The 18,590-nt window shown below is 41.6% G+C and overlaps 1 protein-coding gene across 1 annotated transcript; it reads right to left on the bottom strand.

Moving 5' to 3' along the window:
• Positions 1-4,801: 4,801 nt before the first annotated feature.
• On the bottom strand, positions 4,802-15,072 carry LOC126384365 (CMP-N-acetylneuraminate-beta-galactosamide-alpha-2,3-sialyltransferase 1-like). Its single transcript, XM_050035386.1, has 8 exons — positions 13,821-15,072; positions 13,354-13,613; positions 12,349-12,613; positions 11,986-12,182; positions 10,959-11,138; positions 6,103-6,148; positions 5,899-6,018; positions 4,802-5,809 (listed from the first exon to the last, which is right to left on the bottom strand). The coding sequence occupies exons 3-8, from the start codon at positions 12,574-12,576 to the stop codon at positions 5,642-5,644; spliced, it is 939 nt and encodes a 312-aa protein (XP_049891343.1). The 5' UTR covers positions 12,577-12,613; positions 13,354-13,613; positions 13,821-15,072; the 3' UTR covers positions 4,802-5,641.
• Positions 15,073-18,590: the final 3,518 nt, after the last annotated feature.

Below are 18,590 nucleotides of genomic sequence, written 5' to 3'. Positions count from 1 at the left end.
GCACCTCTCTCATGGTGATATCCACACTCCAGGTCGGGAAGGCGGTAATGCATTTACAAGCTGGTTGCCAACCGCCAGAAAACGTAGAAGAAGAAGAATGCGAGCCTTGTTTTGCTTCCGGTTCTGCGGAGTTTGTAGTTTTCACCAAAGTTTGTACATTTAATGGAAACACACAGAATATGTATTTCTTTTAATGCACATTTCCCAATGATTCGAATCACTTTTGGATGGAAACATAGCTACAGAGAGAGAACAGACAAGGCACACATACTGTAGGAAACACAAGGGAGGGGTAAACATAAGGCACACATACTGTAGGAAACACAAGGGAGGGGTAAACATAAGAAAACACTGGGAAAAGGGGAGAAGGCACGGCAGACCATAACAGTTCCATTTGACTTATGTCTACTGTTAAATTTCCATCTGTTTTATAAGTATTTTGAAGTTAAAAAAAACCCAAACCAAACAAAACAAAAAAAACCTGAGTGTCACATTTAGTCAGCAACAAACATACTTGTTTTGGGCCAACCATGATGTTTTTTTTCGAAAACTATCCACCTGTTCTTGTTGCCTAAATAATAGGAAGTCAACTTAAAAACCTAACTTAAAGACTCGTGTGTGTATCAAGCATAAGCTGACACGTGGTCTCTAACTGATGCTGGAGGGGTACCCAGTGCATCATAGGTGGACGTGTAAGGCCACTGACCAACTGTCGGTATCTGACGAGTTGGGAGTGAGAACAGGGGTGTAAATATAGACAGTGTGGGCAGTGGGGCCTGTAAGGTGGGCCCATAGAGAGAGTGGGCCCTCCAACAGTGTGCTGGGTGGAGAGGGGCCCCTATGAGTGATTGCCACCTTGGATATGGGCCTGTGTTCAAAGAAGAACTCTAAATAAGTTAAGGACACTGGGATTTGCTCTACATGCCCCTCACTCCTTAGCCCCCCTAGAATTTCATTGGGAAGAGGCTGCCAGAGGCTGAAGAAGGCGTGTACTCTTGTCCCACCTCACTGCACCCATCAGTGGAGTGCTGATGTCTTGTCTTCCACTTATTACAGAAAGAAGTAAAAGAGCACCCTCTATGTTTCAACATGTATAATGACAGCATGACAGGCCCAATTTAAACTCTCATCCATTAGTCAAAGTGGTGGGGACTGTGATTGGAATTTTATTAACTCATAAAAACCCACTTAATGTCCGCCTAAGGAAACAGATACAGGCAGGTATTTTATGTGTGTGTTTAGCTGGGTTGGTTTAATGACTGTCTTTGTTCTTTCCACTGGCCGGTTATTCAGGCAGGTTAATGGCTCATCCACTCATGCAAAGTTGTTCAGAACATAAAACCAGATCAAGGATATGTTGGATGTGTGGGAACTGAGCTCAACACTGCAGACGTCCACCAAATCTGTGCAGCTTTTTATAAAGACAGAACACAGACGACCACTGACCTGAGGACATTCGTTTATTTACTGAGTTTGTGTGCTGTGTGATCACACTTTTCTCTGTGTGCAGCCTGAGGGACAACACAGAATGTATCAATCCTTACAAATATTTCTTCCATCTGACTCTTCTTCCTGTGGAGGCTAATTGCATTTACCGTAGGTTGCTTTGGACATGAGCTTGTGCCAAATTGAAGTCATGTGGCGTAATGTGATGAACTCAAACGCTTCCGGAAGCTGTCCAAAAAACATCAGGGACAACAACTCAAAGTTAATTTAATATTTACCATATGTGAGGCATATTTCATTACAGGTAAATATGCTTAACATTAAAATGTAGGGGAGACCAGGTATGGTGGTAACACTTTTTCTCAGCATCTATAACTCACTGAATTTTTGTGTTCCAGCTCTCAAATTATGCCCTGAAGTACCTTTATTACAAATATCAATTTTTCCAATTTCTCTAACTATATCACAGCATTTATTAATAGATGTCAGGGAGTATTGTTTATTGTTTAATTAGGATCCCCATTAGCCAATGCACAAACAACAGGCTAGTCTTTCTGGGGTCCTCATAAAAATGTTCAAGTTACAGCAATACACAGATCCAATTACAATAAAAACAAAACAACAACAAATAAAAAACAAACAATAATAATTACAAAAGCACTAGGGGGGTCCGGGGGCATGCCGCCCCGGAAGAAAATTTTGAACATTTGACGTCTAAATGAATTAATCTGGTGCACTTTGAGAGTATCAATCAAGTATCACATCAAGAAGCTAGAATAATAATTTCAAGGTTTTCAATGATGAAATATGAACAGTTCACCAAAAAAGGAAAATTTGGTCATCAGCTACTACAAAATGGTTGGGGCCGGGCAATTTTAGGCAATTCTGAGCAACAAGTGGCAGAATAGGAAGACACCAAGAATGTCTGCATTAAAATGTACATTTTACATCAGTTGAGACTTGAACTCACAACATCTGACATCAAGGAGCATCTTCTATCTGACTGAGCTAATTAGCAAGTGATAACTCATCTGTGACTTCACAATTTATCTCTCACTTTTCTCTACCACCCCACCCCCCTCTCTTTCTGCTTTCTGTATGTGTGAATAGCAACCCCAACCTGTAGCCATTTCTCTCTCTCTCTATCTGTGCGTGTTTTCATCTCTCTCGTGTCTAGACCAAACTGAACAAATATTTAGACGGACAAGCAACATCATAATTAAACAGGCTTTTATTTTTAAATTTTATTTTATTTTGAAAATTGGCTGGATTCTCTCGTCTTTTCTGTGTCCGACTTCCTGTTTGGTACGATCCACTCTGTCCAGCTTGACGGAAGCACTCGCGGCTCGCGTGAAAAATAGACCAGACACCGAGCTGAAGCTTTGCAGTGCACGAGCCTCCGTGGGCGCTCCGCTCTGCTCAGCGGCCTGTGTGGACAGTCAGATAGGTTAACATAGGCACAGACTGAAAACTGCCTCCGCAGCTGGGTGCTGCACTTCGGTTCTGCATCCGGTGTGTCCATGGCGTGACTGAATGAGAGACTGTGAAAACTTAAGGCCCGCCCTCCTCTGCCTCTGATTGGCTAGAATTCCTTGTTTACCTTGAGTAATGTGATACACCATTGGTAGTTGGAACTATCACTTTTCTTTGCTTTAAAACGACTGGTTAAATGACTGTTGCTACAGCAAGATGATAAAATTTTCACGAGAAAAAAATATTCCTGCACCAGAATATTCCTGCGCCGGAAATCCGGCACCGTGCCGGAGAACTTCAAGCCCTGCTCATGAGTCATCCCTATTTGGTGAAGGTGCTGCTGTTACAACCATCCCATTGTTACAACTACACCCAGTCTCCCCTATATACAGTAGCAGCAAGAAACACATACAATAAGTCAAATACAGGAAGGTGTACCAAAAACAACAGAAAAGGCAAAAACAAACAAAAAAAAAAAGAATTCTGTATTTCACTTATTACATTAGTTAAATACATTTAATACAGTACAGTATACTTCACCATTATCCCAACCATTTTTTAATTCCATGTAAACAAGCAGAAATGTTGGCACTACTTTTAGTCTACTTCAGTTGACAGAGTTGACACATATTATATCAGCGTGTTAACCTTTCAGTCAAACATGCAAATAATCCATCCTACAAAAGTGTCATCTGCCCGGTAAGCCCAGGAGATTTACATACATCATATCACAGTGATCAGTGTCTGTACTGTAGGTGAGAAAAACACACAGGTCATCTTTTGTTCAGACATTCTCACATGGTCACAGCAGAGAGATGTTCCAAGGGAACTATTTGATTTACAAATGTTATTAGGCCAACCTTTCAACAGACAAAACAGGTTTCATCACATCAAGAAAAACAGTGGTGTCCCAGACATTTTTCATGGGGGGGTCCAGGTGGAGCCACTGAAACTCTTAAAACTGAATCTTAATAAATCAGTTATGCTGCTGAAGTGCAAACAACGTCAATATCGATACAGTTCACATTTTAAGGTCCACAACAGTGCTGTAGTAATGTGTTATGTATCTATACATGTTAGACGACTCATTGTTTGAGTAAGCTGGTTGTCATTTTCCCTAAAAAGACAGATATACAGCTTTAATTTGAAGGAGTGGATTATAAGGGGAATGAAACATTTACTGGAAACAAGCCATCTCAAGTTTAGGGGAGACTTGTGGAGCCTGTTTCCATTCAGATATGCAGCCTGTTCTCATTCCAAATTTGTCATGTATCGCCGCATTGTCAGTGATTTTCGACACAAACAGGCACCTTCTGTGGCTGTATGATATGCTGCTGGGTTATGGCGTCATTTTGAAATGCTGCGTAACCATGTGCTTTTGTTGCACGAGGAAATAAATGTAAATATGCTGCTTTGTTTAAAGGGATAGTGCACCCAAAAATGAAAATTCAGCCATTATCTACTCACCCATATGCTGAGGGAGGCTCAGGTGAAGTTTTAGAATCCTCACAACACTTGCAGAGATCCAAGGGGAGAGGAGGTAGCAACACAACTCCACCTAATGGAGGCTGACGGCGCCCCAGATTCAAACGTCCAAGAACACATAATTGAAACCACAAAATATCTCCATACTGCTCGTCCATAGTGATCCAAGTGTCCTGAAGCCCCGACATAAAAAGTTGTTTGGAAAAACGTCATTTGAACTCTGTTTTTAGCCTCACTGTAGCCTCAAATGACGTCCATGCCGTAAGCCTGCATTAGGTGGAGTTGTGTTGCTACCTCCTCTCCCCTTGGATCTCCGCAAGTGATGTGAGGACTCTAAAACTTCACCTGAGCCTCCCTCGGCATATTGGTGAGTAGATAATGGCTGAATTTTCATTTTTGTGTGCACTATCCCTTTTACCGACGCTGTAAGTTTATTTTGAAAAAGACTGTAGGCAGCTAACAAGCAAATATTCTACATTTCCTGTGAAAACAGAAGTGTATTTTGAAAAGACACATGTAGGAGGATACCTAGTGCATCATATGTAAACATGAAAGTTCACTGACTAAGTTGCGACATTTGACGAGTTGGGATGAGAGCAGGTTGAGAGATCTTGAGATGAGAGCTAGGGGGATTCCTTTGAAAATGGACGTGCAAGTCATTCCCAAAATTTAGCCAAACTTTGGAGCATTATTTAGCCCCCTTCCTGACAAGCTAGCATGACATCCTTGGTGCCTCAGACTGTCTCACCACCTTAATGTTAGCTTAAGTGCACAACAGGCTCTTAAAGACACTAACGGTGGTCTCCAATCATTATTGCCACGGGGAAGCCAGTGGGGTAGCAAGCAACTGCATCAGGGGGTTCATGCCCCCTGATACACTCCCCTGTAGGAGCTGCCATTGCAAGAAAAAAACACAGTGCTCTATGCACTGAAACATGCTACCATGTTTAAATTTCAATTCAAGGATTTTTTGGCCTGAAGAACCTGTTGATTTATGTTGTGCATTTCAGTGTCCAGCATCACAAAGTGAGAATAAATAAACAGTTAAAACATCTCAGCACAAAACACCGTCAACAGGATCAGTCACATTCATCACACATGTAGTCTATGAAGGGTTCTTGTGTGCAGCCAGAGAAGAGATGTCTCCTGAGTTTTAAGGCTTACCCTTCTTAGTCTTGTTTTGCTTTGTAAATGATTCACTTTCGAGGCTTTGATGTCTTAAACCCTGAGCGGTAGATCACCACCCTTTATAAAATCTGACTTTTCCTTGCTCAGCTAGCTCCTCGATAATTCCATACTCGTGACTTCCGGGATGAATGCCAGTTTTTAAATTTTTGTATTTGAGTTTTTCCCAGTAATGACTCCAGTTTCCATCACTGTCTGCTCCATAACCGAACACACTTACCTAGGAAAACAGAAGTTAACATTTTAGGAACTGGTAACGTAGTCAAAGCTTTAAAATCAAGGACAACTCCAATTTAAAAATGAACTTACCTCGTCACAAATATGCAGAGCAAGAACCACAGCCATAAAGCCAGTGGATGGATACCTGCCCTTCTTTGCCAGCCACATGTCATGAACATACCTCATGAAAGCTGGATTGACCACCATCACCTGTTATCGATCAAATTATTATTTTTATGAGCCATTAACTTTGCAGCCAATAAAGTTTATTGCTGAATGAAAAAATACACTCACCAAATCCTTGTTAGCCTTGATTTTGGATTTCACTGGTGCATATGATCTGTTGAAAACACCATGAAATGTCAAACATGGAATGACTGCATGGTTGTGTCAATAAAATAGTATACGGGCATTACAAAGAAGTAAAGCCAAGATGATTCCCAATATGAACGCCTACCTCAGGAGGAAGTTCTATTTCACAAATGCAAAACACTGCAAGCATGTGGATGAGACTCATGTTGCCCTGTTATGCTGTCTCCTGTTGCCAGTAGTGGTAACTTGCAAGGCAAATGCCACCTACATGGTAACAGGAGATGATTGGGTCTCACGTGCGGGACAGCTTGTACACTACCGTAAACCTGTCTTGTCTCATGTGGCAAGAGTCTGTAATCTGACACCTGAAGGACAATAGGTGTAAGGGAGAGGACGAACAAATCAACTCCACCACCCCGTCCAGTAACCAGTAATGGCCAGTTGTAATACACAGGACTGGCAGCCCTATTCTGTAGTGAGTGAATGAGTGGATGAGCCCCCTCCACTGCTCAAACCGGCAGGGCAGGCTATCCTCAACACGCCCATCTAAAAGCTGTTAATCATATCTTAAGCCCCTTTTTCATAGGTAGTCACGCTGAAATGACGTCTGTATAAACATAATAGCTGGCAGGATGGGACCATGGGCAGCACGGGTGTGACGCTTTGACGACATGTGCTGCATGTAACCCACCACAGAGATCTAAAAAGTAGCTGCTAGCAGTTAGCAGCTAACACAAGGAAGAAGAACAGCGGCCAACACTGTGCGCAAACTGGGACAACAATTAAGTCCAGGAGCTCCTTACCCTCTAAGCAGAGGACGAGATCAGCTGCCATGTAACAAAGATGGTGAAGGATTATTATTGTCATGTTATGCGATATTTAATGCTTGTCAATGCATACGGTATATGTCGCACTAGAGACTGATGCTGTGTTACATGTCATGCCCGTCACACCTCTTTTGTTTACGTGATGCCGGCATGCTTTCTAAAGTCACACACTGGAGCAGCACAAAGATGTTTGGCTCCGTGTAGAAATACGCAGGTGGCATAAAGAAGGGGCTATGTAGCGGCCCAGTGGCGCGATCCCTGATTGAAAAGGGCTTTAGTTGTTTTACCAACACATTCTCAATTCGACTAGAGCTGTACAGTGTGTTGTATGTTGCAGAGATGAGACCATGTCATTGTTTTGCAAGTCACAATCAAGTCTCAAGTCTTTGCACTCAAGTCTTACTTCGTAACTTAGAGTTTCGAGTTTTTAATGTTTGACCCCCACGTTACTTGATTTTGTCCCTCCTGGTTTCTTTAAAGTAGTTTTCCCTAGTATAGAGCAGTCGGTTCTGGCCCTCATTAACAGCAGTCTGTCCTCTGGTGTTGTTCCCCCGAGTTTGAAACATGCAGTGGTCCAGCCCCTACTTAAGAAACCTGGCCTTGATGGCAGCGTGCTGGCCAATTTTAGGCCCATCTCTAAGCTGCCTTTTATCTCCAAAATCTTAGAAAAAGTTGTTCATGCTCAGCTAAAATGGTTTTGAGATGAGCATAATGTCCTGGAGATCTTTCAATCAGGCTTTAAAAGTCTGCATAGCACCGAGTCAGCTTTACTAAGAGTTTTTAATGACATCCTCCTGGCAAATGACTCTGGTGACCAAGTAATTCTTGTTTTATTGGACCTAACAGCAGCTTTTGACACCGTGGACCACAATACCCTAGTGGCTCGGTTAAGCCATCTAGTGGGCAACTGTGGTACTGCACTGGAGTGGTTCATATCTTATCTGGCTGACAGAAGCATGAGTGTAAGCCTTGGAAACTCAGAATCCAGCTCTGCTCCACTGCTGTATGGGGTTCCACAGGGGTTGATTTTAGGGCCTCTGCTTTTTTCTTTGTATTTACTGCCCCTGGGATCCATCCTGAGAAAGCATGGCATCTCTTTCCACACAAATTAGACAGCTGGCTAAGGTGAAACCTTTCCTTGCACAACAGCACTTTGAAACAGTAATCCATGCCTTTATAACATCTCAGCTGGATTACTGTAATGCACTTTATTTTGGAGTCAGCCAATCCTCCCTGGCATGTCTCCAATTGGTGCAAAACACAGCTGCGCGCCTGTTAACTGGAGTACGTAAGAGGGAGCATAAAACTCCCATCCTGGCCTCCCTCCACTGACTGCCTGTGCACTTTAGAGTCCATTTTAAGATTCTTTTATTAGTTTTTAAATCTTTAAATGGTCTGGCCCCACCTTACCTCTCTGAGCTTCTTCACCCCTACGCTCCTGCTCGGTGCCTCAGGTCAGCCGATCTGCTGCTCCTGGAGGTACCGAGGTCCAAACGGAAGCTCAGAGGGGACAGAGCTTTTTCCGTTGCCACTCCTAAATTGTGGAACGACCTACCCCTCCACATTAGACAAGCCTCCTCACTGTCCATTTTTAAAACTCGTCTGAAAACCCATTTTTATTCCTTGGCTTTCAACTCCGCATGAGACTCTGCTTCTGTTTTAGTGTTTTACGGTTTGTTTTATTTATTGTTTTATTGTTTTTAAATTGTTTTATTGTTTTTAAATTGTTTTAAAAACAATAAACAATTATTTTAGTATTAATTTCCTGTTAATTGATTTATGTCCCTGTGTTGCTTTGTCTATTTATGTACAGCACTTTGTTTCAGCTGTGGCTGTTTTAAAGGGCTATATACATAAAGTTGAGTTGAGTTGAGTTGAGCTGATTTTTGTTGACCACCATGTAGCGTTTGTACGAGAACAAAATTATCTTTGGTATCATTTTTTTCCAACTGGTGCTCAGAAACATAACATTAATAACATTAATTGTAGTTGATTCCAGAAATTAAGAGGAATAAATTGATTTGTGACACACTTTTTAAAGAAAATACTTTTTAATATTTGGGCTTCGGTGAAGCTTTTGTCAAGTTGAGACTAAAGTAATCAAAATTATAACTCAAGTCTGATACAAGTCCAAGTCAAGGTACTCAGCTTAATGGTGCTGGGGTGTGTTTCCTCTCTTCAGCTGGACCTATCCTGAGCATGGGGAATGTTCATGGTTTAGTTAAGTCCACAGCGTTTATTGTTCGTGTCCCACAGAACATGAGCTCCAGTCTCTTACATGACAGAAAGACAAATGCTTTGCATAGAAGGAAACGATTTCTTGTACTGGCACTCAGTGTTTGCATTGTATGAAAATTGTGTGCTGCAGGCACAGGTTGTCTGAGCAATTAGCAGTCAGTTGTGACAGAGGAGGGTGGTCTTTGTTGCCTATGCTCTATAGGCATACAGAGTCTTTCAGTGGGAATACTCTGCTGCACTAACGTAGTGCGCATTATCCCAGAGGACATTGTTCAAAAGCTTAGGAAAATAAATAGCATTCATTGAAATGCTTTGTCTGCCATGTTTGGACATGTTGAGCTCCTACAGTGTGGTAAATCCTGTACAAACTCTGTCAGTCTGATGTTACTCAGTCGGCCTTGGATCAGACTGAGCATTCTTTACTTGAGCACAACATAATACCTTTGCTTTCAAAGTCCTGTTTAGCAACCTCACAACTCAGGCTGTTGCTGCTTATGCACTATTCGTATACGAAAATCAATGCACTCAACTGTATTCAATCTTATTAAATCATGAGCCAGTAATTCATGTATAATCCATGCATTTGGTAAAGCTGCAATCATGTGACCAAGAGGGGAGTAAAGGAAGTATTCTTTTAAGGGAGTAGGTTGGGTTGGTTTGGAATTACCAAGGTCACACAATAACACAAACAGACTAACAGGTCGAGGCAGCGGTGAACCAGCAACCTCTGTGTTCAGAGAGAAAAAATGACAGCTTTTGTCAGTGGGGTCTGGTGGCTTTGATGGGAGCATAGTTTGAGAAATGAAGCTGTTCACGGCTTCGCTGTAGGAAAGCATCAACACATTCTCACTCCACCCTCGTCACATATCGATGTTTGGTCATGGGCTTTCCACGTCCACATACGCCATGCAAGGTACCCTGGGTGTGTTGGTTGTTGACGTTCTGGGACGCCGTGTCAAGTTCTGCCTGTTACATGGATCGTCCTCTTTCATTTACGTACAGTCTCTTTAAAAATAAATATGTTGGTACAACACTGTGACTTGATGTTTTTTTTTTCCTTCAACAACAAACACACATGGTTGGGTTAGGTCGGTGTTTGTTGGACCCATCCACCACCCTCCTGCCTGCCCCACCAGGACTGTCCCCGCCTAAACTTTTGTCCTTGTCCCTCCGCGTTTCCTCCTGACGCAACGGCAACCGGCATTGTATCATGCCGACATTTAAGGACACCTTTTTCATTGATTTCTGACGCCACAAGTCACTGCCCTAGCGCTGGATTTCGACGACTTCAGAGTGAGACCGGGCTTGAAAGGACCGTCTGATAGAAAGGTAAAGCTGTGAAATTATTTACAATACAACAAACACTTAAACTGTTTTTTTCTTTTTAGTTGTCTAAAATAAATTTTTATTTTGCTTAGCTTCTGAGTCGGCACTCCTGCTGCTTCTCCAAACTGGGGGCGCCACATAATGCCACATAAAAAAATCGGAGCCATACCTTTAAGGCACTGCTGTCTGTGTCAGCAAATTAGCAAATGTTAGCATGCTGAACATGGTGAGATAAAATAATGAATACAGTTTACATTATAGCCTACATGCTAACGATGTCCTTAATGTAACAGCATTGCCATTGCGAGCATGTTAGCATGCTTGTGTTAGCATTTACCTCAAACCATCAGCGTGCCAAAGTACAAGCCAACAATTTTAGCTTGAACAGAAGGTCTACATACTGGGGACAAATGATCATTTGCATAGTAAAATAAAAATATGACTCACCGTCCCGAAAATCCTGTAGTTAAGGCCTTCGTGGCCCACTCCAGATCCTGTATCTTGAATGGAACAAGCACCAGATGAGTGGTGTTGTCTAAATCCACAGCACTCTCTGGATACATGATGCGATGAGTTGTTCTGCTCCCAATGTCTGCTTCAAAGCCTTTGGTATGGGCAGAGTTCATTCTATATAGTACAAAGGGAAATATATCATCAGGGCTTTGTTTGGATTTTGATGTCAAGTGTCTGCCACTGAGGAAAACTTTCATGTTTGTCCAACTGTCTCAAATCATTGTTTAAAGGGAAATTTCGGTTTATTTCAACCTGTCTCCTATCGTCCTAAATTTGTTTCAAGTGACTAGTGACATAAAAATAATAGTTAGCATGTTAGCCATTAGCCTAGATACAGCCGGGGCACATAGTAGCGTCAGACCTGTTAAAACGTAAGTGAACGGGCAACCTTCAAGTGCAAAGTTAGTCCACCAACTTTTTGCCAGACTTCGACTTTGTGGAGGAGGAATTTGATTTTGCAGAGTTTGATGGCCGCCCTTATTTATTTGAGCCAGAATACACTGACGAAGAGCTTTGTGAAACTGAAATACGGAGGAGAAGAGAGAGAGGCGCAACAGGTAGAGGACTAGAATGGCTGCTGCAAGGCTGCGTAGCTCTGGAGATCGGTGGTGTACCTGTGAATGCTGTGCCCCAGTGCCCACAGAAGAGGAATGCCTCTGTTGCAAGGAATGGGACCGGTTGCAGCCTTATTTTCAAGGTCTGGATGTGACCGAGGACGAGACACCTCCACCTGGAGTAGTATCCAGCTGGGCTTTATCTAGAGCTGGCCAGATATATTTCAGCCGCACTTTGGAAAGCAGAGCTANACGGCTAACATGCTAACTATAATTTTTATGTCACTAGTCACTTGAAACAAATTTAGGACGATAGGAGACAGGTTGAAATAAACCGAAATTTCCCTTTAAGAAGGGACCAAAGACAATGATGCACTGAAACAGCTTTCTATAGCTGGAGGATTTACCGTATGATGATGTCGTGGTAGTCTATGAGAAGTCCATAATGTGATCTCCTTAAATTACCAGAATTCCCCACCACAGCACAAGTCCTGCAGCGGTCAGGCTTGGATTTTACAACATCTGGAGCAGGTGGGAAGATCTGAAACAGCCTATCGACTGTTTTTCTGTAGGTACTGAAGTTGCGCCTTTCAGCCTGTAAAAGCTGTTGTGCATATCAAACACAAGTTGCCGTTAGACCAGTTAGCAACTAAACTTTATAAACATATTGACAGCCGTTGTCGCCACAGGGAAGATGACAGTTGATTTACAATTATTTTACTTCCCAACACTGATTTGCATAGTTTTCTTGCAATGTTGTCACAGCTTACCTTCCACCAGTTGAAAACCTCCTCTGAGACGCTGTAGTTCGCTGACAGAAATGGTTCAACAGATTTGTCGAAACGCTGTGTGAACCACGGGTCCTCCTCAGATAAGCATTGGTCACAAGCGCAGGGTTTTTGTTTAGACAGGGAGTACGGTGACATGTATTCCCTCCAGAACACACAGACACCAGTCACACACAGGACGAAAATGAGCATCCTCACTTTTGAATTCATCTTTGTGATGTGACTTTGATTGGGAAAGGGTTCCAATCTGTGGACAAAGTGTGTGGTGTAATAAACAAGAGAGAGCACAGTCATAAATGTGGGAAACTCTCATTAATAAACTGTCATATTGTTTGTTTAAAGCTGTAACCATGGGAAGCAAATAAGGCAGTTTGGAAGTGGAGCGCTCACACCTGCATTTAAATTAACATAAAGTTATCTTTATATCAGGCAAATACAGCTGCTAGTCACTGCAACATGAATGTCACAGTGTGTGCATTATTTGTCTCATGACTGGTTGAGGTTTGAGTATTTTCAAAAGTTTAATTTTATTTATCAATAATAAAAATTAAAAGAAAATAATGAGTAGCCTACATATTATTATTATTATCACTTGATTTCTGTAGTGGTGCTACTGTTCATTTTTGAGCCACCGAAAATCTATGAAGATTATGTTGTCAGTCAAATTAATAAAATAAGATAAAATAAAACAATTAGAATAAAATAAATAAATACAAATAAAATAGATAAATAAAATAAAATAAACAAATGAATAAAAATAAAATAGATAAAATAAGATAAGATAAAATAGAATAAATAAATGAAAATAAAATAGATAAATAAAATAAAATAAAGAAGATAAGATAAAATAGAATAAAATAAAATAAGATAAGATAAAATAAGTTAAGATAAGATAAGACAAGATAAAATAAGTTAAGATAAGATAAGATAAAAATAAAATAAAGTAATGCTTTAAAATTTATAAATGTTTTTTGAATGTTGCCCTACCTTTTGAGAGGGTAAATCCGCTCCTACTCCAGGTATAACGTCAGACAGTAAGGGTACCGGAGAGTGACGGTAATCCAGGTGATTGCCCATTGGTGCAGGATGAAGTCCTCTGTTTGGTTCATCGGTTGCAGAGAGGTGTGGTCTCTGCACAGGTGTCCAGGATCCATCCAGACAATAATAATAAGGAAGCAACAGTTTCTTCACAAACGTTCAGACTCTCAGCCCTCTTCTGTCATCAGCTTTTATGGTTGTATTTTGGCCTTCAACAAGAAAATTCGGGAAAAATATTAAAGTTTTAAATCCAGATTTCTGTTCAAATATGTCCGAAAATAACCACAAATAAAATGATGCATTTATTCCCCGCCTGGATCAGATTTCTTGTTCCATAAATGACACAAAAATCAAGAAAATAGATCTAAATAAATCCAAAAAGACATCAGGAGATGAACATAGTAAAAATCCAATACCTGCGGCGGCTCCGGTCCTCCTCTTCTCCTGCTGCTCTACTCTGACTTCGACAATAAAAAGTAAATAGAAAATCTAGATATTAAAATCTCCACCAGGTGTGCTTTACAAATACAATATGAAGGTAAGTTAAATATTAATCCACAAGATAAGTAGTTGAGTTAACTCTCGGTCGGATCCAGATGCTGGCACGGCGCATTATCCGCCTCTCATGCAGCCTGCAGCGCTGATGACTCGGTGAGGAGCGACTAACTCTAACTTAATGTTGCTTTGAGGCTATGAGCAGCCAGACTGCATGAAAACACGACTCCCACACCTCATTATTATGCACGAATTATGAATTATTATCAAGAACAGGGAGGAAAGCGTGGATGATCATGTGTTAATAACGTGGCATTAATTAAACAAAGTGAAGTAGTGTGTCAGAGGAAAATGGGAGGGAAACACCGTCAGGTTTCAAAGCAACATCACGTGCACCCTTACGCACAGACGCAGGTGCAGCTGATTGGATGAGACGCAGCCGAGGTACAGCACCAATATTCACCTCTCAAAGGAATACAGTCTCATGTTCAGTATGTGAGTTCTGGACACTTCTGTAAAGATATAAATTAAATTATGATATTTCTAGACAAAATAAAAAGTTATTTTACTTCATATCCGTTGGTTATTGGAGCTGGATTGAGCTTGAACTGTCCCGTTACAGCTTATTAAAGGCCAAAACTCAATGTAGTAGACATTTTTGTGGCACATATTTCTGCCATCTATCCATTCTCCTCCGCTTATCTGAGGCCAGGTCACAGGGGCAGCAGGCCGAGCAAAGCACCCCAGACGTCCCTCTCCCCAGCAACACTTTCCAGCTCCTCCTGGGGGACCCCAAGGTGTTCCAGATGACATATATAATCCCTCCAGCGTGTTCTGGGTCTGCCCCGGGGCCTCCTACCAGTGGGACATGCCCGAAACACCCCCAGCGAGAGGTGAGAATCGCCACCCTGCTCCGAGAATCGCCACCTTAACGTGATGGAGGGGTTTTCGTGTCCCTGTGAACCTGGGAGCTGTGTTCTCCCAATGCAAAGTGGTCCCAAGGGATGGACCAGACTAAGAGTGATTCGAAGACCTTGACGAAACTGACTTTTTGAACCTGGAGCCGGTGTGGAGACCAGTTCAGTAGAACTTTTTTTATCCAGAAGGAAATTCTTGTGCCAGAGAACGTGGTGCCCATGTCTCACGGTCTCGCACAAGCGCGCACACATGAGCGAGGTGTACAGAGAGGCAGTTAGAGGCTACAATGAGGCTAAAAACAGAGTTCAAATGATGTTTTTCCAAACAACTTTTTATGTCGGGGCTTCAGGACACTTGGATCACTACGGACGAGCAGTATGGAGATATTTTGTGGTTTCAGTTATCTGTTTTTGGACGTTTGAATCTGGGGCACTGTCAGCCTGCATTAGGTGGAGTTGTGCTGCAACCTACTCTCCCCTTGGATCTCTGCAAGTGATATGAGGACTCTAAAACTTAGAGCTAGCTCCATTGTGTTTGATAACATTGTTGAATGTAAACAGAAGTGACGCCCAACAGTGCTTAGCGTGCCTTTAAATACCTGGCAAAATTTACAGATATAAGTGTTTTATCTTGTTTTCAAAGAGCAAAAACAAAACCAGTGAGTAATAGAGTAACAATAGGAATAAGATCAGAACAAGAGTTACTACAAATGAACTAAAATGGTGGAAAAAAGCAGACTGCGCCTGATAATAAATGTTAAATTGTATATGATATAACAATGAGATGTAGTAGCCTGGGCTGGGCCAACTCTTCAGTAAAGATTTGTGACTTTAAAGTATTTAACTTTGTTTAGAGGAAGTCTGTCAACCAGTAAAAAGCACTTAATCCTTTAGTTTATCAGAAAACAATCAAATCTGAAGACACATAGTTTCACTGGACACTTCAAGCACACATAAAACATGTCCAAAAATAAATAAATAATGATAAAATGATATATTTTCCTCTCTGTTAGCAAATGTCTGTACTTAAAATCATCCGTTAAAATCTTAAAGACAACAGAAAGATTAGGGATCTATTTTTCCCAGTGGCCACTAATGGTATTGCAGCATAAAATCATTTATGCAAGCATTTTCCCCGTAGGCCACCACTGGAAAAGAGATGTCTGTGAAAGTGTTGACAGGACACCTCAAACTGCAAATAAGGTCAATTATAAATCTTTCTATTATGAATTTTTGATCCATGGAGGTTTAGTATTTGTAAAACTTTCCTAAAGTGTAGAAAAGCATTTTAAAAATCCCGTGAAGTCATCACAAAATAAAGCCTGTGAGTTGAGCAGGAACTCATGGGTGGGGCCAGTAGCATATTCAGTGGGCCGTGTATCGCAGGAGTAAACCCAAAAGCTAGAGACAATTTTTGCCATATGCGCCAGACGAGAATCTCCACTGAACTCAATAGGCGCCATTTGGGGGTCCAGTATCTAGCTAATATTATGCATCTATCGAGAATTAATAAAACAAAGGAGTATCACGAGACAGTTTGCAGAAGAGATTGACAGTTCTGTAATTTAACATCAGTACATGATACCCAGACTTTCCCTGTTCTCAACCTACAGTAGAAAATTGCAAACTGACACTACAGAACACATTAAAAAACAAATCAATCAAAAGAATCAACATGTTTACCTTTCACAGCATTGCCGCTCTGTGGCTGCAAGATCGCCCTGGTCCTGAAACCTGACGCTGAAACTAAAACCCAGGCCCAGTCATGAGAGACGTAAAGACTTGGCTCTATGTCTGCTTTAAGGTAAATAGCCTACAGTTGTTTCCTTGTTACCTTTTTTACTGCGAGCTTGTTCATCACTTCACCGTCTGCAGTAACACAATCAATAAAATCCATAATCTGCAGTCCATAGTCCATAATGTCAGAGCATCTCTGTGCAATAAACCTATAACACAGAGCATTCAGGCTGCTAGTAAGATAAGATAAAATAAGATAAGATAAAACTTCAACTTCAACTTCAACTCTTTCCATTGGATCCAGATCCTGGCACCGTGCTTTATCCGTCTCTCAGCCTGCAGCGCTGATGACTCAGTGAGGAGCGACTAACACTAACTTTATGATGGAGCCAGACTCCCACAACTCATTATTATGCTCGTTTTATGGATTATTAGGAAGAGAAGGAGGAAGCTGTGCATTATTATGTCGTTCTGAAACATGTGAGCGCGCAGCCATTTGCATTTCAACTGACACTGAGACTACAAGTGAGGCCCGGCTACATGAAACTCTAAGACTCTGACTAGGCTCTATGTGTGCTTTAAGAGCAGAGCGTCCATGCCACCAGTAAACTGTGTATTTTTAAAGTTTAAATACATCACTGTGAACATGTTAATATCTGTCAAACACAATTCAAGCATGCTGTATATACTGTACACACTGTCAAATGCACCTACCTCTTGTATATAAGGCAAACTCTTAGATTTTTTTATTTATATTTATGATTTCAGCTGTTATGGACGTCTGTGTCGATGGACAAGGATTCAGTGAGGTAACATTAGCATTGTTATTCTTGTTAGCCTTCATGTATTCATTCAGCCCGTTCTCATTCTGTCATCAAATACTGCTGCTTTGTCAGTGACACCAGCGTTAAAAGCCTCCTTTCACGGTGACATGATATGTACTCAGGTGGCGTCAGTACCCAGGAACCCTCTGTGGTGTTATGATATGCTGCCGGTCGACCAGACGGCACCTGTTGCAGCAGTATAGAATGTGGACAGGCAGTTTCCATTGGTAATGTGGCCAGAAGACACCTGTTGCAGCAGTATGATATGCTGCTGGACAACATCAGTTTGAGATGTTGAGTTCAGTTTGAGTGTTCACTTCCTGTATGAATGTTGAGCCAAAACCATTATGTTTTATTTCTAAACCGAACCACATGCTTTTGTTGATGTCCCGGCATTGGTTGTGGTCTCAAAACATCAATAGCAGACACAAGAGGATACCTAGCGCTTTATATGTAGACGTGAAAGATGTGGTTTAAGTGTGATTTAACAAGTTAGTTTTGTTGCTTTGCAGAGCAGACACAAGTTTCTTGCAGATGATTTGATCTTTCCTAAATCAGAAATACTTCCGACCAACAAATGATCTTGGTTGCTAAGTAAATGGTTTTTCACAGGCAGCTACTTCACAGTGCAGGTGTAGCAGCATGACAGCTCCTCAGACATGGAGGCTGGCTGGTAGTTTAGGGAGTGCTCGATTTGATATGCAGCAGACTTTTCTGTGAGCTGATGCAGAACACACATTTTAAATCTCATTATCAGGTGGATCATGTTCATTTGATTGTTGGAAGTCAAAACTGTGGTTGTGCTTAATATTCAATAAATTGTGCAACCCTAGCCTGAGCTAACAGTCTCTATTGTTAGCCTAGCCACCATAGCCAGTCCGACTAATCCATAATTTATATGCCCAACATGTTCTCATCCCAAGTTGTGGCTTTTCACATCTACATATTAAGCGATAGTTATCCTCCTGCACCTGCTGTTGACGCTCTGGGATGCCGCAACCAACACCAGGGCTTCAACAAAAGCACAGAGGTTAGGTTGAGAACAAAAGCAAGTGACAACCAAAGCCAGGAAGTTAAAGGGGAACTAATGTTTTTTCAACCTGGGCCCTATTTTCCCATCTACTTTTGTCTAAATGAGTGATAGGATGTTCAATATTTGACATTTCTCCAGTATGAAGCTAGGGCTGACCTGCCTGCAGCCCGTGAGCGCGCG

Source organism: Epinephelus moara, chromosome 22 (genome assembly GCF_006386435.1).
Source record: "Epinephelus moara isolate mb chromosome 22, YSFRI_EMoa_1.0, whole genome shotgun sequence".
Lineage (NCBI taxonomy): Eukaryota > Metazoa > Chordata > Actinopteri > Perciformes > Serranidae > Epinephelus > Epinephelus moara.
This window is presented reverse-complemented; position numbering and strand designations above follow the sequence as displayed.